This window comes from Lepidochelys olivacea (genome assembly GCF_965140295.1).
Source record: "Lepidochelys olivacea isolate rLepOli2 genome assembly, chromosome: 13".
NCBI lineage: Eukaryota > Metazoa > Chordata > Testudines > Cheloniidae > Lepidochelys > Lepidochelys olivacea.
In genome coordinates, this window is record NC_140423.1 from 38,209,941 (window position 1) to 38,228,649 (window position 18,709).

At 58.0% G+C, this 18,709-nt stretch overlaps 1 protein-coding gene across 1 annotated transcript; it reads right to left on the bottom strand.

Annotated features, from left to right (window-relative positions):
* Positions 1 to 40: 40 nt before the first annotated feature.
* DCAF11 (DDB1 and CUL4 associated factor 11) lies at positions 41 to 15,947 on the bottom strand. Its single transcript, XM_084645188.1, has 15 exons — positions 15,743 to 15,947; positions 14,648 to 14,887; positions 13,047 to 13,174; positions 12,699 to 12,820; positions 12,512 to 12,576; positions 12,324 to 12,424; positions 11,707 to 11,853; positions 11,558 to 11,612; positions 10,852 to 10,920; positions 10,375 to 10,432; positions 2,750 to 2,935; positions 2,507 to 2,660; positions 1,877 to 2,029; positions 802 to 908; positions 41 to 449 (listed from the first exon to the last, which is right to left on the bottom strand). The coding sequence occupies exons 2-15, from the start codon at positions 14,794 to 14,796 to the stop codon at positions 321 to 323; spliced, it is 1,623 nt and encodes a 540-aa protein (XP_084501314.1). The 5' UTR covers positions 14,797 to 14,887; positions 15,743 to 15,947; the 3' UTR covers positions 41 to 320.
* Between the last annotated feature and the right edge of the window lie 2,762 nt (positions 15,948 to 18,709).

Below are 18,709 nucleotides of genomic sequence, written 5' to 3' on the forward strand. Positions count from 1 at the left end.
AGTCCCTGCCTTGGGGCCGGATGGGAGCCGGCACCCCCTAGAGGGGACAGGCCCCTGCCCCATTCCCCACCCGGTAAATTACACATCAGTCCATAATACACAGCAAACGTCCCCTGGGGGAGTCCCAAGTCCCTGAACCCCAGTGACTGTGGGGGAAACACCGACTCTTCCGTTTGAGTTCCTCCCCCCAACTGGCCCCTGGGGTACTGAGCCAGAGAAAGCCTCCCCCTGCCAGAGCAGAGGATTTTTGGGGTGTTCATGACACAAAGCAGGGCCCAGAGCAACCCAAATGCAGTCTCCACAAGTCCAAGCACTGAGGGCTAGTTATCCAAGAAGCCAAGGGAGCTTGCGGGGGGCTCCCCAGCTGGAGGGAGGTTTTTGGGGTCCCTGAGATCATCTTCATAGTATTCAGCCTGGCGGTATTCCCATAGGCGTAGACAGCCGTCCCACTGCCGGGGGGGAGAAAGGGGTGAAAGCGCCCTCAGGCAGAGCGCCCCGCACTGGATCCCCCCCCGCCCTGCCAGGGTCCCCCCTCGGGCAGAGCGCCCCGCACTGAGACCCACCCTCCCTGCCAGGGTCCCCCCCTCAGGCAGAGCGCCCCCCACTGGATCCCCCTCCTCCCTGCCGGGGTCCCCCATTTGGGCAGCGCACCCCAATGACCCTGCCAGGGCAGGGCACCCCCGCTGAGACCCACTCTCCCTGCTGGGGCCCCCCCTTGGGCAGAGCACCCCCTGCTGGGACACCCCCCCCTGCAGTAGCAGTGTCCCAGGCAGAGCACCCCCCGCTGGGCCCCCCACTCACCGAGCTGCTGACAATCTTCTCCTCATAGGGGTGCCAGCTGACATCACGCACGCAGGCCTTGTGATTGGTCAGTTTCTTGACGATCTGCCCACTGAGGAGGTCATACACTGGGGGCAGAGCAGCGAGGGGGTCACTCCCCGAAGAAGGGGGTTTCCCTCCCCCCAGCCCACTCCAATAGGTCAGGCCACCTGCCCCCCCACTATGAGCCCTCCTGACCTTTCCCTAGGTCAGCTGCCCCCACCCCACCCCCTATTTCACAAGGAAGGTACCGGATCTTCCTCTGGACCCCTCCCCCTACAGCAGGGGGGTGAAACTCTGGAGGGCCAGGGAGGGGAGGGTGCGTCTCCCCAAACAGTCAGGCGGGGCCTGCCCCCCCCTGCCGACGCCCCCTACTTCCCTGGACTCCTGCCCCCTCTACCCCTCCCTGTCCCCCAACCCTCCGCTGCCCCATCCAACCCCTCCTCTCCTTCCTGATGGCTCCCCAGGACTCCTGTCCCATCTGACCCCCCCTGGGACCTCTGCCCATCCACCCCTCCCTGTCCCCTGACCAGCCCCAGACCCCCAACTACCCCATCGAACCCCTCCTCTCCTTCCTGACTGCCTCCCGGGGACCCCTGCCCCCATTCAAGCCCCCGTTCCCCACCCTCTGACCGCCCTGCCCCTACCCACACCCCTGCCCTCTTACCATGCTGGCTGGAGCACCGGGTCAGGCTGGGAAATCTGCAGCCCCCACCCCCACCCCGAGCATTGCAGCTGCGGGGGAGGGGGAACAGCAGGGGAGGGGCCGGGGGCTGGCCTCCAGGCCCAGGTGCCAGGCAGGAGGGTCCCATAGGCTTTGCCCCACCCCCTACCCACACTAGCCCCTCCCACACAGTGGCGCCACCATGTGTATGTACACTGGGGGGCCCACCCCCAACCTCTGTCCAGGCAGTGGCCCCATGTCATAGCCCCATCCCCACCCTCCTGCAAGCAGGACTTCCTGTTTCGGCCCTTGTCTGGTGGGTGGGACTTCCTGTTTTGCTCCCCCACTCTCTGTCCTTGCCCCGGGGGCAGGTGTTGACCCCGCCTTACTCACCCACCACCTTGCCGGTGGAGCAGCCGCTGTAGATGTACTGCTGGCCGGTGCGGTGCGGGGGCGAGAAGCGGCAGCGGATCAGCGTGTGCAGCACCCCATGGCCCCGGTACGTCATCAGGGAGCTGTCGCCCGGCAGCTTGGTTTTGCGCCAGACTGGAGATTGACAGGGTTAGAGCCCGCCCGCACTCACACCAGATCCCTCCCCAGGGTGGGACTTCCTGCTTTGCTCCCCCACTCCAAGGGGACAGGCTCAAGGTCACCTTTTATGCCACTTCCTGCATCCCCCTTGACTTCTACTCTCTGCCTCCCCTTCCCCACCATTGCACTCCACTTCCTCCTTCTTGCCAACCACTTTCTGCCCCACCCGAGCTGAACAGTGCCCTTGCCTTGCCTGTCCCACCCTTGCCCCAGAACACCACACGGTGCCCCCACTTCCTGTCCCCATCCCCTCCTTTTCTCCTCCGCCACCTCATTCCACTTCCCTTCCCTGCCCCCATCCCCTATGCCCACAATCCTGTCCCACTTCCCACCGCCACCCCACCTCGTGTCCTGCTTCCCATCCCAGGGCCCCTGCCCCCTCCCTTCCCACCCCCCACCTCACTTCTCCCGCCTACACGCCCTAGGCCTGACCTTTCTTGGGCACCTGCTGCCAGCGGTAATCCCAGTTCTGCTGGGTGACAGCCTGGCGTGATGCCTCCAGCCCCTCAGGCCCCGAGAACCTCCGGATGTCCCACAGCTTGATGGTCTGGTCCTTGGAGTTGGAAATCAAATAGCGGGCATCTCCCTGGGGCAGGGGGAGGCAGAGATGGGTCAGCATCCTGCACCCAGCACCCCATCCCACAGGGCAGAACTCTGCCCCTAAGGGGCCCTCACCTTGCTGTCGATGAAGGTGATCCCGTCCTGGTGGCCAGCCAGCATCCCCACCGGCTTGGGGTCGTCCTCCCGCATGGTGCGCCGGTCCCACGCCTTGCAGATGGCATCGTCGCCCCCCGAGAAGAGGATGTGGGAGCTGCCGTCGGCGAAAGCCACGGCGTTCACGTCGTCCTCATGGGACTCGATCTGGGAGGGGTGAGGGGTTATAAGGCATTGTGGGTAAGCACCCTCCACAAATGCTCCCTGCCCTCCCAGGGCAGCCCAGTCACTTTGCACTGTGGGTAAGTGCCCTCCCATAATCCTCTCTGTCCCATCCAGGGCAGTCCAGCTACTTTGCATTGTGGGTAAGCTGCCTACCTCTCCTGCTCTCACTCCAGGGACCCAGTGGGGCCCAGCTGCTTTGCATAAAACAAACTAGGGAAATACAACTAAGATGGAACTACTGTAAGGTGAGTGCATAAGTGGTTGGAAAATAATTCCCAGAGAGTAACTATCACTGATTCACAGTCATGCTGGAAGGGCATAACGAGTGGGGTCCCGCCGGGATCGGTTCTGGGTCCGGTTCTGTTCAATATCTTCATCAGTGATATAGATAATGGCCTAGAGAGCACACTGATAAAGTTTGAAGACGATACCCAACTGGGAGGGGTTGCAAGTGCTTTGGAGAATAGGATTAAAATTCAAAATGATCTGGACAAATTGGAGAAATGGTCTGAAGTAAATAGGATGACATTCAATATGGACAAATGCAAAGTCCTCCCCTTAGGAAGGAACAATCAGTTGCGCTTGTGCACACACACGGGAAATGACTAGGAAGTACCGTGGAAAGGGATCTGGGGGTCATAGTGGATCACAAGCTAAATATGAGTCACCAGTGTAACGCTGTTGCAAAAAAAGGGAACATCATTATGGGCTGTATTAGCAGGAGTGCTGGAAGCAAGACATGAGAAGTAATTCTTCTGCTCTACTCCACGCTGATTAGGCCTCAACTGGAGTATTGTGTCCAGTTCTGGGTGCCACATTTCAGGGAGGATGTGGACAAATTGGAGAGAGTCCAGAGAAGAGCAACAGAAATGATGAAAGGTCTAGAAAACATGGCCAGTGAGGGAAGACTGAAAGAACTGCGATTGTTTCGTCTGGAGAAGAAAAGACCGAGGGAGGACAGGTTAACAGTTTTCAAGTACATAAAAGGTTGTTACAAGGAAGAGGGAGAAGAATTGTTCTTCTTAGCCTCGGAGGCCAGGACAAGAAGCAATGGGCTTAAATTGCAGCAAGGGCAGTTTAGGTTGGACATGAGGAAAAACTTCCTGTCAGGGTGTTTGGGCACTGGAATAAATTGCCCAGGGAGGTTGTGGAATCTCCGTCACAGGAGATTTTGAAGAGCAGGTTAGACAAACACCTGTCAGGGATGGTCTCGATCAGGGGTTTCAAACATGCGGCCCGATTTGCTGCGGCCGCCAACCTCCCCTCCCCCACTGCCGACTCCTCTGCCTACCTCCAGGCACTTCCCACCACCAAACAGCTGTTTGGTGGCGCTTAGCGCTTTCCGGGGGGGGAAGGGGGAGAGGAGTGGGGACAAGCGTGCTCAGGGGAGGCGGTGGAGAAGAGGTGCGGATTTGGGGGAAGGGGTTAGAATAGGGACAGGGAGGGCGCACAGTTGGGATGGGGACTTTGGGGAAGGGGTGGAGTGGGGGTGGGGCTGGGGGCAGCGGCAGGAGGGGTGTCAGTGATGCGGCCCTTGGGCCAATGTACTTGTCCTCATGTGGCCCTCGTGGTGATTTGAGTTTGAGATCCCTGCTCTAGATAATTCTTAATCCTGCCTTGAGTACAGGGGACTGAACTAGATGACCTCTCAAGGTCCCTTCCAGTTCGATGATTCTATGATTGTGGGTAAGCCCCCTTCCATAATCCTCTGTCCTCCCAAGGGCTCCAAGGGCAGCCCAGCTGCTTTGCATTGTAGGTAAACCCTCTCCCAGAATCCTCTCTGCTCTTGCTCAAAGGACCTAGTCGCTTGGCCCTGTGGTATTAGCTCTTCGAAGGCCATTTCCCTGCTCTGCTTCCCTCTTAAGGGCTGGCGCTCAGCTAAAGCGGCGAAAGGGGACAAGTCAGCAGGGCTGGGGGTGCTGCTCCTGGCCTGGGGGCGAGCATTTCTGGGGTCACCCCACATTACAGAACTATGCGGAAACAGGGAGGAGACGGGAGCTCAGGGATGCCTCCATTGCTGGAGTTAACAAAGGAAGATCAAACAAAGGGCAGCGGGCTGAAAGATTTCACAGAGGCTCAGGGGAGAGCGAAGGGAACAAAGAGCCAAACACCCATGGGAACGGCGTCACCCCCACCCTCGATGGCGCGTTTAAATCAAATAGCACAACCAGCCACTCCCGAGGAAAGGGCAGCTGGGGTGGGGCTTGGAAGTGGGATTTCTGCCAAGCCCAAAATCCCGGAAGCTGGGACTCAGGTGGTTTACTCCGGCCTTAGCCTCCAACGGGAGGCGGAGCTTGTCAGGAAACAAAAAGATCCGGCTGAACTTTAGCGGGAATTATGGAGAGCAGATTCCCGAGTCTGAGGTGAAACACACAAGCCTCGTTGGTCTACCACGACATGGCAAACCCCCCTCTTCTGTATCTCAGCTGGGGTTGGGTTTACTGATTACTCCAAAGAGGCCATAAAGAGGTGGAACAAATTGCTAGGATCAGCCAGCGCCTTGCGCGGCTCCTGAACAGGGGACAGAGTATTTGGCAGGAATCTTTCAGGGGGTCCAGGTTTTCAAGCTAGATGTCCAGCTCTTGAACGGATTGTCCAGACGACAGAATAAAAGCGGGTGGCAAAGAGTTTTTACTGCTTTGTAACTTCAGTGCCACCACAGAAGATGCAGGGAACAAGGCAAACTAGCCCAATCTGAGCTCAGATTGAGGAGAGAAATTCAGACCCCAGTGATTTGCAGACTGAAGATCAACTGCGTTACATGACGTCCACAGACGCTGAACTCTGAACCCTTCCATCCATGGCTGGGGAAGGAGCAGGATGGTTTGGGATCTGCCAATCCGAACTCAGTCACCTTCGCACCGGCTGCTGGAAGGCGCGACTGCCACAACGAGACCGTGGAGTCTGAAAACTGTAGCAGACAAGAGGCGAAATCACCAGCGGACGCTCAGAGCTAGAGAGAAAAGACGTCCAGCGGTGACGACATTTGAACACCTACGTAACGTCTAAACCCAACTATCAGACTGGGGGACGCATCACCGGGACGGCCTTGTGCCTGTCACATGCCACATAGCCCAGAAAAAAGTTTCTTTGAAGCTTTAACAAAAAAGCAGAATCTTGTGACGCTGAAACTTTATGCCAATTTGAGCTGGTTTCAAATTGTTTGGGGGGGGGGGGGGGGAAGAGAAAGCAGGCGAGGGAACCCCTCCCCCAAAATCGAAACGTGGTGTGTCTCCATTTCCCAACTTTCTGTTCAAAATCTTCTTTCATTTGATTAAAAAACAAATGCTTTTAAATGGTCAGCAGTAAAACCACCCCTCGTGGTTGTGTCAAAATGTTTCACTCCACCTGGAACAAATTATTTTCTGAGGTTGATCTGTCAAAAGGTTTGGTTTTTAGGCTGATCCGAAGCAAAAAATTATTTTGGAATCACCAGGGAAGCACAAAATCCATTATTTGCACTGCTTCATCCAGGGGTTATTTTACCTAGGAGTTTGGCACTGGTGCGACCACTGGAATGCTATGCCCAGCTGTGATGTCCGCAGTTCAAGCGCAGTTGGACAGGGTTCAGGGAAGAGCTATGAGAAGGATTCAAGGTTTGGAAAACCTGCCTTCGAATGAGAAGTCAAACCACTTAAGCTCCTGGAGTCTGACACAGAGCAGGTTAAGGGCTGACTCGATCAGCCTATGTAAGTTCCTACATGGGGAACAAATATTTGATAATGGGCTCTGCAGTCTAGCTGACGAAGCTGTGATGGGACCCAGTGGCTGGATGTTGAAGCTAGACAAATTCATAGAATCATACAATCACAGAATATCAGGGTTGGAAGGGACCTCAGGAGGTCATCTAGTCCAACCTCCTGCTCAAAGCAGGACCAATCCCCAATTAAATCATTCCAGCCAGGGCTTTGTCAAACCTGACCTTAAAAACTTCTAAGGAAGGAGATTCTACCACCTCCCTAGGTAACGCATTCCAGTGTTTCATCACCCTCCTAGTGAAAAAGTTTTTCCTAATATCCAACCTAAACCTCCCCCACTGCAACTTGAGACCATTACTCCTTGTCCTGTCCTCTTCTACCGCTGAGAATAGTCTAGAACCATCCTCTCTGGAACCACCTCTCAGGTAGTTGAAAGCAGCTATCAAATCCCCCTCATTCTTCTCTTCTGCAGACTAAACAATCCCAGTTCCCTCAGCCTCTCCTCAGAAGTCATGTGTTCCAGACCCCTAATCATTTTTGTTGCCCTTCGCTGGACTCTCTCCAATTTATCCACATCCTTCTTGTAGTGTGGGGCCGAAAACTGGACACAGTACTCCAGATGAGGCCTCACCAATGTCGAATAGAGGGGGACGATCACGTCCCTCGATCTGCTCGCTATGCCCCTACTTATACATCCCAAAATGCCATTGGCCTTCTTGGCAACAAGGGCACACTGCTGACTCATATCCAGCTTCTCGTCCACTGTCACCCCTAGGTCCTTTTCCGCAGAACTGCTGCCTAGCCATTCGGTCCCTAGTCTGTAGCTGTGCATTGGGTTCTTCCGTGCGAAGTGCGGGACTCTGCACTTATCCTTATTGAACCTCATCAGATTTCTTTTGGCCCAATCCTCCAATTTGTCTAGGTCCCTCTGTATCCTATCCCTGCCCTTCAGCGTATCTACCACTCCTCCCAGTTTAGTATCATCCACAAATTTGCTGAGAGTGCAATCCACACCATCCTTCAGATCATTTATGAAGATATTGAACAAAACCGGCCCCAGGACCGACCCCTGGGGCACTCCACTTGACACCGGCTGCCAACTAGACATGGAGCCATTGATCACTACCCGTTGGGCCCGACAATCTAGCCAACTTTCTATCCACCTTATAGTGCATTCATCCAGCCCATACTTCTTTAACTTGCTGACAAGACTACTGTGGGAGACCGTGTCAAAAGCTTTGCTAAAGTCAAGAAACAATACATCCACTGCTTTCCCCTCATCCACAGAACCAGTAATCTCATCATAGAAGGCAATTAGATTAGTCAGGCATGACCTTCCCTTGGTGAATCCATGCTGACTGTTCCGGATCACTTTCCTCTCATGTAAGTGCTTCAGGATTGATTCTTTGAGGACCTGCTCCATGATTTTTCCGGGGACTGAGGTGAGGCTGACTGGCCTGTAGTTCCCAGGATCCTCCTTCTTCCCTTTTTTAAAGATTGGCACTACATTAGCCTTTTTCCAGTCATCCGGGACTTCCCCCGTTTGCCACGAGTTTTCAAAGATAATGGCCAATGGCTCTGCAATCACAGCCGCCAATTCCTTCAGCACTCTCGGATGCAACTCGTCCGGCCCCATGGACTTGTGCACGTCCAGCTTTTCTAAATAGTCCCTAACCACCTCTTTCTCCAGAGGGCTGGCCATCTATTCCCCATGTTGTGATGCCCAACGCAGCAGTCTGGGAGCTGACCTTGTTAGTGAAGACAGAGGCAAAAAAAGCATTGAGTACATTAGCTTTTTCCACATCCTCTGTCACTAGGTTGCCTCCCTCATTCATTAAGGGGCCCACACTTTCCTTGGCTTTCTTCTTGTTGCCAACATACCTGAAGAAACCCTTCTTGTTACTCTTGACATCTCTCGCTAGCTGCAGCTCCAGGTGCGATTTGGCCCTCCTGATTTCATTCCTACATGCCCGAGCAATATTTTTATACTCTTCCCTGGTCATATGTCCAACCTTCCACTTCTTGTAAGCTTCTTTTTTATGTTTAAGATCCGCTAGGATTTCACCGTTAAGCCAAGCTGGTCGCCTGCCATATTTACTATTCTTTCGACTCATCGGGATGGTTTGTCCCTGTAACCTCAACAGGGATTCCTTGAAATACAGCCAGCTCTCCTGGACTCCTTTCCCCTTCATGTTAGTCCCCCAGGGGATCCTACCCATCCGTTCCCTGAGGGAGTCGAAGTCTGCTTTCCTGAAGTCCAGGGTCCGGATCCTGCTGCTTACCTTTCTTCCCTGTGTCAGGATCCTGAACTCAACCAACTCATGGTCACTGCCTCCCAGATTCCCATCCACTTTTGCTTCCCCCACTAATTCTTCCCGGTTTGTGAGCAGCAGGTCAAGAAAAGCTCCCCCCCTAGTTGGCTCCTCTAGCACTTGCACCAGGAAATTGTCCCCTACGCTTTCCAAAAACTTCCTGGATTGTCTGTGCACCGCTGTATTGCTCTCCCAGCAGATGTCCGGAAAATTAAAGTCACCCATGAGAACCAGGGCGTGCGATCTAGTAGCTTCTGTGAGCTGCCGGAAGAAAGCCTCATCCACCTCATCCCCCTGGTCCAGTGGTCTATAGCAGACTCCCACCACTACATCACTCTTGTTGCTCACACTTCTAAATTTAATCCAGAGACACTCAGGTTTTTCCGCAGTTTCGTACCGGAGCTCTGAGCAGTCATACTGCTCCCGTACATACAGTGCTACTCCCCCACCTTTTCTGCCCTGCCTGTCCTTCCTCAACAGCTTATAACCATCCATGACAGTACTCCAGTCATGTGAGTTATCCCACCAAGTCTCTGTTATTCCAATCACATCATAATTCCTTGACATCACCAGGACCTCCAGTTCTCCCTGCTTGTTTCCAAGGCTTTATGCATTCATATATAAGCACTTGAGATAACCTGCTGATCGCCCCTCATTCTCAATATGAGGCAGGAGCCCTCCCCTCACAGACATTCCTGCCTGTGCTTCCTCCCGGACTAGACATGAGGCATAAATGTTTAACCGTGAGAGTAATTAACCATTGGAACAACGTACCAAGGGTCATGGTGAATTCTCCATCACCGGTGATTTTAAAAATCAAGAGAGCTGCTCTAGGAATTATTGGGGGAGGTCTATGAGCTGCGGTATCTAGGTCAGAGGAGATGTGCACGCTGGTCCCTTCTGCCCATGGTATCTCGGCTTTGTAGTCTCGCACAAAGGCCTGTCACAGCTGAGATGGCGCTTACAAGCTAGCGGGCCTCCCAGCGGCTGCTAATGCATTGCAGGGAGCGCTGGACCACAGTAGCACGTTATTTCTGTTTCCGAGGGGAGAACGTAGCACTCGCAAGGCAGCGCCCCGGCAATGTTTCCCTGCGCCACGTGCCTTAAGGATTGGAAGTTGACTGAAGAGGTCAAAGGGGACAGGTCGGGGCGCAGGAGCAGAATTCGGGGGCTCAGCAGCAGGTGCTTGGCAAGCTGGGGCTGTTCAGTTCTGGATACTGAGTTCAATAAAACTCCGGTTTTTAAAAGCATTCTGGGGCTGGGAGTGTCACGCAAACGCCTGTGCCCAGAATTCGCTCTGCTGTCACCAAGGGGCTCCCAGTGAACCAACCCGCACAGCATTGTGGGTAAGCATCCTCCCAGAACCCTCCCTGCCCCAGTGTGTCCGCCTGCCCCCCAGCAGGGGAGGTACCTTGAGTGTCCGTTTATTCTGCTCCCGGTCGAATATGTAGATGCACCCGTCGTTAGCCCTGGGGAGGGGAAACTGAGGCATCAGGCAGTGAGGCTGGAGATAGGGCAGGGTCTGAAGGGCAGAGAGAGTGATCCTGCCCCTCTGGTGGAGAGGTTTGGGCTTGAGGGGTGCCCAGCTGGTCTAACCTGGCTCAGTGGGGCTCACCTTGCTATGCATTGTGGGTAAGAGCCACAGCGCATGGCTGGGTGGTCAAGTGCTGTCCCAGAATCCTCTCTGCTCTCGCCCAAGGGCCTTTTAGAAAGGGGTGGGAGGGACGCCCAGAAGTCCGTTGTAGGCAGTGGCCATCCCCGATGTGCATTTATGGGTAAGGGCCATCCCAGAATCCTCTGCTCTCACCACATGACCAGATTGGAAATGCAGGAGCTCACCTGCGGCTGCTCTTGGCTCTGGGGGGGTGGGGCCCCCCTTGTGACTTACCCGCCAATCACCTCCCGCCCATCGGAGGAGACCGTGAGGGAGAAGACGGCGAACCGGCGCTCGTTCGGCCTGCGACGAGGAGAGACAGACACTGAAATCCTGCAACGGGGGAGGGCGTGGTCCTCAGAGTCCATGAATCTATGGGTCCCCCTGCTCTTCCCCTTCCTTCATGTCTCTGGGGAGAACAGGATGGGCCTGCATTGTCCCCGCATTGTCCCCCTGCCCCATGCGTTCATTTGAAGCAGACACCCAACCTCCAATCTCATGCTTCAGGGCTTGCAGCCTGGAGGGGTCAGGAAGGAACCGAGATGGAAGTCTGGCCAGATGCATGTTGGGTATTCTCTCCCCTCCATCTTCCTCTGAGACATCAGGGATCCGCCACAGCAGAAGGTGGAACACTAGAGGGAGTGGGCTCAGGGAATCTTTTCCCTCAATGCCTGGCTGGTGGCTCTTTCTTCCATGCTCTGGGTCTAACTGATCCTCTGATCTGGGGGTCAGGGAGGGCTCTCCCCCTGGGGCAGACTGGCAGGGATCCAGGGTCAGGGCTGGGGAGAAGAGTCTCCTCCCTCTGCAAAGTGGGGCATATGTTGCCTGCCGGGCAATTGCCCCCACCCAGACCAATGACCAATACCCCCTTTAATCCCTCCATATCATGATAGCTGACCCCTCCAATCTCACTTATCATGGCAGTCCCCACCCCCATTACCTCAGATCCAGTGCTGTGTGGACATCTCCATCGCCATAGATGTTACAGATGTGAACTGGTGGAGGGAGGTAGGGAGACACACATTGGTCAGTGCTTCCTGCCTGGGGGCAGGGGGGCTAAGGCAGGCTCTGCCCCCAGTCCCTACTCACTGTAGTCGGACCAGCTGGAGTAGAGGAAGTGGCTTCCGTCGGGGGTGAAGGTGACGTCCAGGATGCTCCAGCCAACATCCCGTGCCTGGATGCTCTTGAACTTCCGGAAGCATCTGTGGCGGCAGTCATACAGGCGGATCATCTGGTCTGGGAGGGGGGCAGGGAGAGAGGGGAGGGGTTAGGAGGGAGGATGCTAGGATGGCCCGTACCCACATTGCAAAACAGGGAAGGGGCGGCACTGAGCATCTACCACCCAGCGCCCTCCCAGAATCCTCTCTGCTCTCGCCCAAGAGCTCCCTGCACAGCTCAGCTGCTTTGCATTGTGGGTAAGGGCCCTCCCAGATTGCTCCCCTGAAGGACCCTCAGATGGGACCGGAGAGAATTCTGGTAGAATGGTTACCCACAATGCACAAGGGCATGACCCTGACCCACAATGCCAAGCGGGTGGGTGGCACTGCAAGCTGGTACTACTCTCTTCTGAAAGGCAGGAGAGAATATTCTGGGATGTCGCTTACCCACAAAGCCAAGCAGCCAGGCTTCAGTGGGAGCCCTGTGGCAAGAGCAGAGGGGATTGTGGGTAAGCTGGTGAGCCACCCTGAGGGCCCCCCCCACAATACCTTGACTGGCGGACATGAAGAGCTGTCCATCCCTGGAGTAGACACCGCAGAAGACCTTCTGGGAGTAGGAGTCGGTGAATGCCAGCTGGTTGGGCAGGAAACTGGGGGGTGAAGAGAGCACAGGGTCAGTGGGGAGTCCCCTGCCAAGGCCCCCACCCACCCACCCACCCCACTCCACCGATACTCACTGGGACATCACACGGGAGCACTCGCCCGGGGAAAAGCTGCTGTTGTGGCACAAGCCCCACTCTCTCTGCAGAGGGAACAAAGCGGGTGTGAGAACCCCAGAGTCCGGGTGCCCAGGCTCTGTGCTCTAACCCACCAGACCCCACTCCCCTTTGGCCCTAGGGCTCCCCTGCAAGAGGGGCCACGTACCTGGCGGAGGAGGTGGGGGATGCTGCGGTTGGCTCGCCTGGAGCCCAGCATCCCATTTGCCAGCTGGATCTGGGTTTTGATCTCATTACTTTCCACGTCCCGGGTGTCAGGCGCAGAGTCCACTGTGGGGGGGCAGAGAGATGTACCAGGTATAAATAGCAGCAGAGAACAGAACCCAGGAGTCCCGGCTCCCAGCTCCCCTGTTATAATCACTAGCCCACACTCCCATCCCAGAGCTGGGCACAGAACCCAGGAGTCCTGGCTCCCAGCCCCCCCGCCCCACTCTAACGACTAGTCCTCACTCCCCTCCCAGAGCTGGGGGCAGAGCCCAGGCATCCTGGTCTGTACCTGGGGGGTTGTAACTGTCTCCCAACCGCCCCTCCCAGGCGTTGTCGTTGTCATCGTCTGAATCGGACAGTGTCTGGACCACCTGGACACTGGCTGCGCCTCCGCCTGGCACCAACCGAATCTGACCTCTGCGGGGTGCAGAAACCAGAGCTCATTCATCAGCCCGACCTCCCCTTCAGCCCCCGTCCCAAACCCTAGACCAGAAGGCCTCTGGCATCGTGGAGGGATAGAACCCAGGAGTCTGGGGTGCGCCATCTAGAAACCTGCATTTGTTTCCTGTTCTCAGAATTCAGTGCCCTGGTGTGAAGGATTTGTCGATTCTTAGGCTAGAAGGGAGCCGCGTGATCATCTGGACCAAACCCTCTCGGCTCCAGTGTGATATTCCCCTAGCGGTCGGAGCGCGAAGTCTCCCTGGGAGCTCGGAGTCACCTGATGAGCCACTATTTAATTCCAGTCCCACAGAGGTTAAATTTGAGGTTTCCCCTCTTCCCACCTGCCCCCGACATGCTGATGGTTCCAATTGGATTTTCTGCTTGTGTCTCATGAATCCCGCAGGGAAGAAGTCTGCCAGGGCCAGTCATGGAGCGACTGATTCGATCCAGCAGCAGAGTCGTCATTGCATTCACACTGCATCCTGTCTTGTGATTCCACTTGGGAGGGGAGGGGAGAAGCCCCAGCGCCCACTCCCTATGCCAGTGGAGGCCAGGCTGGAGCTGGCACCCCCTAGAGGGCAAAGGCCCCAGATGTAGGGTTGCCAACCCTCCCAGATTGGCCAGGCATCTCCTGGAATCAGCCTCAAACTCCCAGATGCTACTGAACCCAATCCGGGAGATTTTAGGCCACTAAAAATCAAGTGGTGCAGCGGGGCTAGAGGCAGGTTTCCTGCCTGCCCTGGCTCCATGCGGCTCCTGGAAGTGGCTGGCACCTCCAGCTCCTATGTGCAGGGGAGGCCGAGGGGCCTCTGCGCACTGCCCCCACCCTGAGCGCTGGGTCCGCAGCTCCCATTGGCTGAGGTTCCCAGCCAATCAGAACTGCGGGAGCAGTGTCTGCAGGCAGGGGCAGAGTGCAGAGCCACCTAGCTGGCCCTGAGCCTAGGAGCTGGACATTCCGATCGCTTCCGGGAGCCCCCACCCAAAGTAAGTGCTTCCTGGAGCCTGCACCCCAAACCCTTGCCCTAGCCCTGAGCCCCCTCCCGCACCCAAACTCCCTCCCAGAGCCAGATCCCTGCATCCTGTCCTGCACCCCAAGCCCCTGCCCATCCCAGGCTGAGTCCAGACCCCCCTCCCACACGCCAAACCCCTCTGCCCCAACCCAGAACCCACACCCAAGCCCCTGCCCCAGCCCTGAGCCCCTCCTGCACCCAAGCTCCCTCCCAGACCCCATAACCCAAACCTACTCCCGCACCCCAACCCTGTGCCTCAGCCCGGTGAAAGTGAGTGAGGGTGGGGGAGAGCAGGGGATGGAGTGGGCGGGGGGCATGGCCTCAGGGAAGGGGCGGGGCAAGGATGTTTGAGTTTGGGCAATTAGACAGTTAGCAACCCTAGGCAGGTGGGAAGACTCCCTGTGCTGCACGTAGAGAAGTAGGCAGTGAAGTAAGTTACCTGCGCAGTAGATTTGCCAGTACCTGGGCCAGATCCAAATCGTCGTTCTCCTCCTCCTCCTCCCTCCCCAGGAGCCTGGAGCCCCTCTGGGGCCTGCCGTCCTGGGGGTCCTGGCCCCCAGAGCTGGCGCTGCTGCTACGAGAGCCCATGCCTATAGCATTGTCTAGAACTAGGCCCAGGGGTTTGCTGTGTTGGCTCCTCTCCCATTCCCCGCACAGCCAGTCAGGAACAAGAAGCTCCCTGAAAAGAAAACCTTTAGCCACCAATCAGAGGCCTATTGCCTCCACTCAGTTTACCACAGCCACCCACCAATCACAGCCCTTTATCCTCAGGGGGCCATTGTGATAGATACTGCAGCTACCCACCAATGAGGGCTGCTTCCGTGCCCACCAATCAGACCTGTACATTCAGTGCCCTGCTCCCTTCCCCACCAATCAGAGGACCCTATGCTCAGGGGACACACTTGCTCCGCTCAAGATAGCACAGGGACCCACCAATGACTTGTTAGCAGCCATCCACCAATCAGAGCGCCTTATACTCAGGGGGCACTCTTGCTCCCCTCAGTGTGCCACCCACCAATCACAGGGGCCTGACTGCACAGCCAACCCCGCCTCGATTCTTGCCCCCTCTCATATGCCAGCCTCTAGCCCACCAGCCCAGGGGTTCTCAAACTGGGGGTCGGGCCCCCTCGGTGATTACACGGGGGTTGCGAGCGGTCGGCCTCCACCCCAAGCCCCGCTGGTGTTAAACATGGGCAAGCGGGGGTCGCGCTCAGAGGCGTGCTGTGTGAAAGGGGTCACCGGTACAAAAGGCTGAAAACCACTGCACCAACCGGGGGGCTTCTTAAGGGCAAGAGAGCCTCCCACCAATCAGAGCGCCCTATATTGCCCCAGACCCACCAATCAGAACGTCCTATACTTAGGGGGGCACTCTGGCTATCCCCGTCCACAACCCAGCTCCCTTCCCCCCCCACAACCTCCTCCTTCTCCTCCTCCTCCTCCTCCTCCTCCCCCTCCCCTGCGGGCCGGCCGTAGCCAATCAGAAGCCTCCAAACTCCCTCCCCCTCCTTTTCCCTAACCGCGAGACCTTCCTCACCCGCCAACGGTCGCAGCGCGAGGCCTTGTTTACATCTTTGGAGCTGCAGCCGCCTCTAACGGAAGAAGAGAGAGGAAGGGCAAGCCCGGCGCCCTCTGATTGGCTCCTCGTCTCAACACCAAGGGGGGTAGAGGGCGTTGTAGAAAATTCGGCACGTTGATTGGCCCTCCTCCATCGTGACAGGAGAGGCGGGGATCTGAAGCACAGGCCAACTCGGGGATTGGGTGGAGAGTGACAGCTTGCGAGAAGCTGTACTTGTGGCAGCTTGGAGACAAACAGCGCGGCCTCTCTGATTGGACAGTTACCGTATGACTCGCCCTGGAAACAAGGGACGGGACAGCAGAAAAAAGAAGGCGTCGACTCTTCTGATTGGACTTTAAAAAAGTGATTGACAGGCTACACGGGAGGCTGGCTCCCCAGGGACACTGCCTGTCTGATTTGCAAGGACTTGGTTGAGACCAGAGATTGGGAGGCGGGCCCTGAGAGCGAACCAGGTTCCTGATTGGACAATGCATAGGTGATTGACGGGAATAGAAGGCGGGACCGAGAGGATCCTGGCTCCCAGAATAGATGGAGTTTGATGATTGACGGCCACTAGATCGACGGCGCCTGTTTGGTTGGGGGAAGATGTGTAACCCACAAAATGGGGAGCCTGGCCCCGCCCCGCGGCAATTTATACCCGGCCCCTAACGCTCCCCGCCCCGCCCCTTTATACCCCGCCCCTAACACCCCCCGCCCGCCTCTAACGCCCCCGGCCCCTTTATACCCCGCCCCTAACACCCCCCGCCCGCCTCTAACGCCCCCGGCCCCTTTATACCCCGCCCCTAACGCCCCCCGCCCGCCTGTAACGCCTCCAGCCCCTTTATACCCCGCCCCTAACGCCCCCCGCCCGCCTCTAACGCCCCCGGCCCCTTTATACCCCGCCCCTAACGCCCCCCCCCGCCTGTAACGCCCCCGGCCCCTTTATACCCCGCCCCTAACGCCCCCAGCCCCTTTATACCCCGCCCGCCTGTAACGCCCCCAGCCCCTTTATACCCCGCCCCTAACGCCCCCCGCCCGCCTCTAATGCCCCCGGCCCCTTTATACCCCGCCCCTAACGCCCCCCGCCCGCCTCTAACGCCCCCCGGCCCCTTTATACCCCGCCCCTAACGCCCCCCGGCCCCTTTATACCCCGCCCCTAACACCCCCCGCCCGCCTCTAACGCCCCCGGCCCCTTCATACCCCGCCCCTAACGCCCCCGCCCGCCTGTAACGCCTCCAGCCCCTTTATACCCCGCCCCTAACGCCCCCCGCCCGCCTCTAACGCCTCCAGCCCCTTTATACCCCGCCCCTAACGCCCCCGCCCGCCTGTAACGCCCCCGGCCCCTTTATACCCCGCCCCTAACGCCCCCCGCCCGCCTGTAACGCCCCCAGCCCCTTTATACCCCGCCCCTAACGCCCCCCGCCCGCCTCTAACGCCCCCGGCCCCTTTATACCCCGCCCCTAACGCCCCCCGCCCGCCTGTAACGCCCCCGGCCCCTTTATGCCCCGCCCCTAACGCCCCCCGCCCGCCTGTAACGCCTCCAGCCCCTTTATACCCCGCCCCTAACGCTCCCCGCCCCGCCCCTTTATACCCCGCCCCTAACGCCCCCCGCCCGCTTCTAACGCCCCCAGCCCCTTTATACCCCGCCCCTAACGCCCCCCTCCCGCCTCTAACGCCCCCCGGCCCCTTTATACCCCGCCCGCCCCTAACGCCCCCTCCCGCCTCTAACGCCCCCGGCCCCTTTATACCCCGCCCCTAACGCCCCCCGCCCGCCTCTAACGCCCCCGGCCCCTTTATACCCCGCCCCTAACGCCCCCCTCCCGCCTCTAACGCCCCCGGCCCCTTTATACCCCGCCCCTAACGCCCCCCTCCCGCCTCTAACGCCCCCGACCCCTTTATACCCCGCCACTAACGCCCCCCTCCCGCCTCTAACGCCCCCGGCCCCTTTATACCCCGCCCCTAACGCCCCCGGCCCCTTTATACCCCGCCCCTAACGCCCCCGCCCGCCTCTAACGCCCCCAGCCCCTTTATACCCCGCCCCTAACCCCCTCGGCCTTTTTATACCCCGCCCGTTTATACCGGCCCCTAATATACTGGTATATACCTATACCGCCTATACAATATACCTAATATACCGGTATATACCTATACTGCCCGTTTATACCGGCCCCTTTATACCCCGCCCCTAACGCCCCCCGCCCGCCTCTAACGCCCCCGGCCCCTTTATACCCCGCCCCTAACGCCCCCCGCCCGCCTCTAACGCCCCCCGGCCCCTTTATACCCCGCCCCTAACGCCCCCAGCCCGCCTCTAACGCCCCCAGCCCCTTTATACCCCGCCCCTAACGCCCCCGGCCCCTTTATACCCCGCCCCTAACCCCCCCCGGCCGCCTGTAACGCCCCCGGCCCCTTTATACCCCGCCCCTAACCCCCCCCGGCCGCCTGTATCGCCCCCAGCCCCTTTATACCCCGCCCCTAACGCCCCCCGCCCGCCTGTAACGCCCCCGGCCCCTTTATACCCCGCCCCTAACGCCCCCCGCCCGCCTGTAACGCCCCCAGCCCCTTTATACCCCGCCCCTAATGCTCCCCGGCCCCTTTATACCCCGCCCCTAACGCCCCCCGCCCGCCTGTAACGCCCCCAGCCCCTTTATATACCGCCCCTAACGCCCCCGGCCCCTTTATACCCCACCCCTAACGCCCCCAGCCCTTTTATACCCCGCCTCTAACCCCCCCGGCCCTTTTATACCCCGCCCCTAACGCCCCCGCCCGCCTCTAACGCCCCCAGCCCCTTTATACCCCGCCCCTAACCCCCTCGGCCTTTTTATACCCCGCCCGTTTATACCGGCCCCTAATATACTGGTATATACCTATACCGCCTATACAATATACCTAATATACCGGTATATACCTATACTGCCCGTTTATACCGGCCCCTTTATACCCCGCCCC

What these genes read in the sequence shown, in the direction of transcription:
- DCAF11 (XM_084645188.1), bottom strand. Translation starts at nt 14,796, where the DNA reads ATGGGCTCTCGTAGCAGCAGCGCCAGCTCTGGGGGCCAGGACCCCCAG. An exon ending in TCACCTTCATCGACAGCAAG is followed by an intron (nt 2,661 to 2,749) that starts GTGAGGGCCCCT and finishes CCCCTGCCCCAG; the next exon opens with GGAGATGCCCGCTATTTGAT. An exon ending in CTCCACCGGCAAGGTGGTGG is followed by an intron (nt 909 to 1,876) that starts GTGAGTAAGGCG and finishes CTCTGCCCCCAG; the next exon opens with TGTATGACCTCCTCAGTGGG.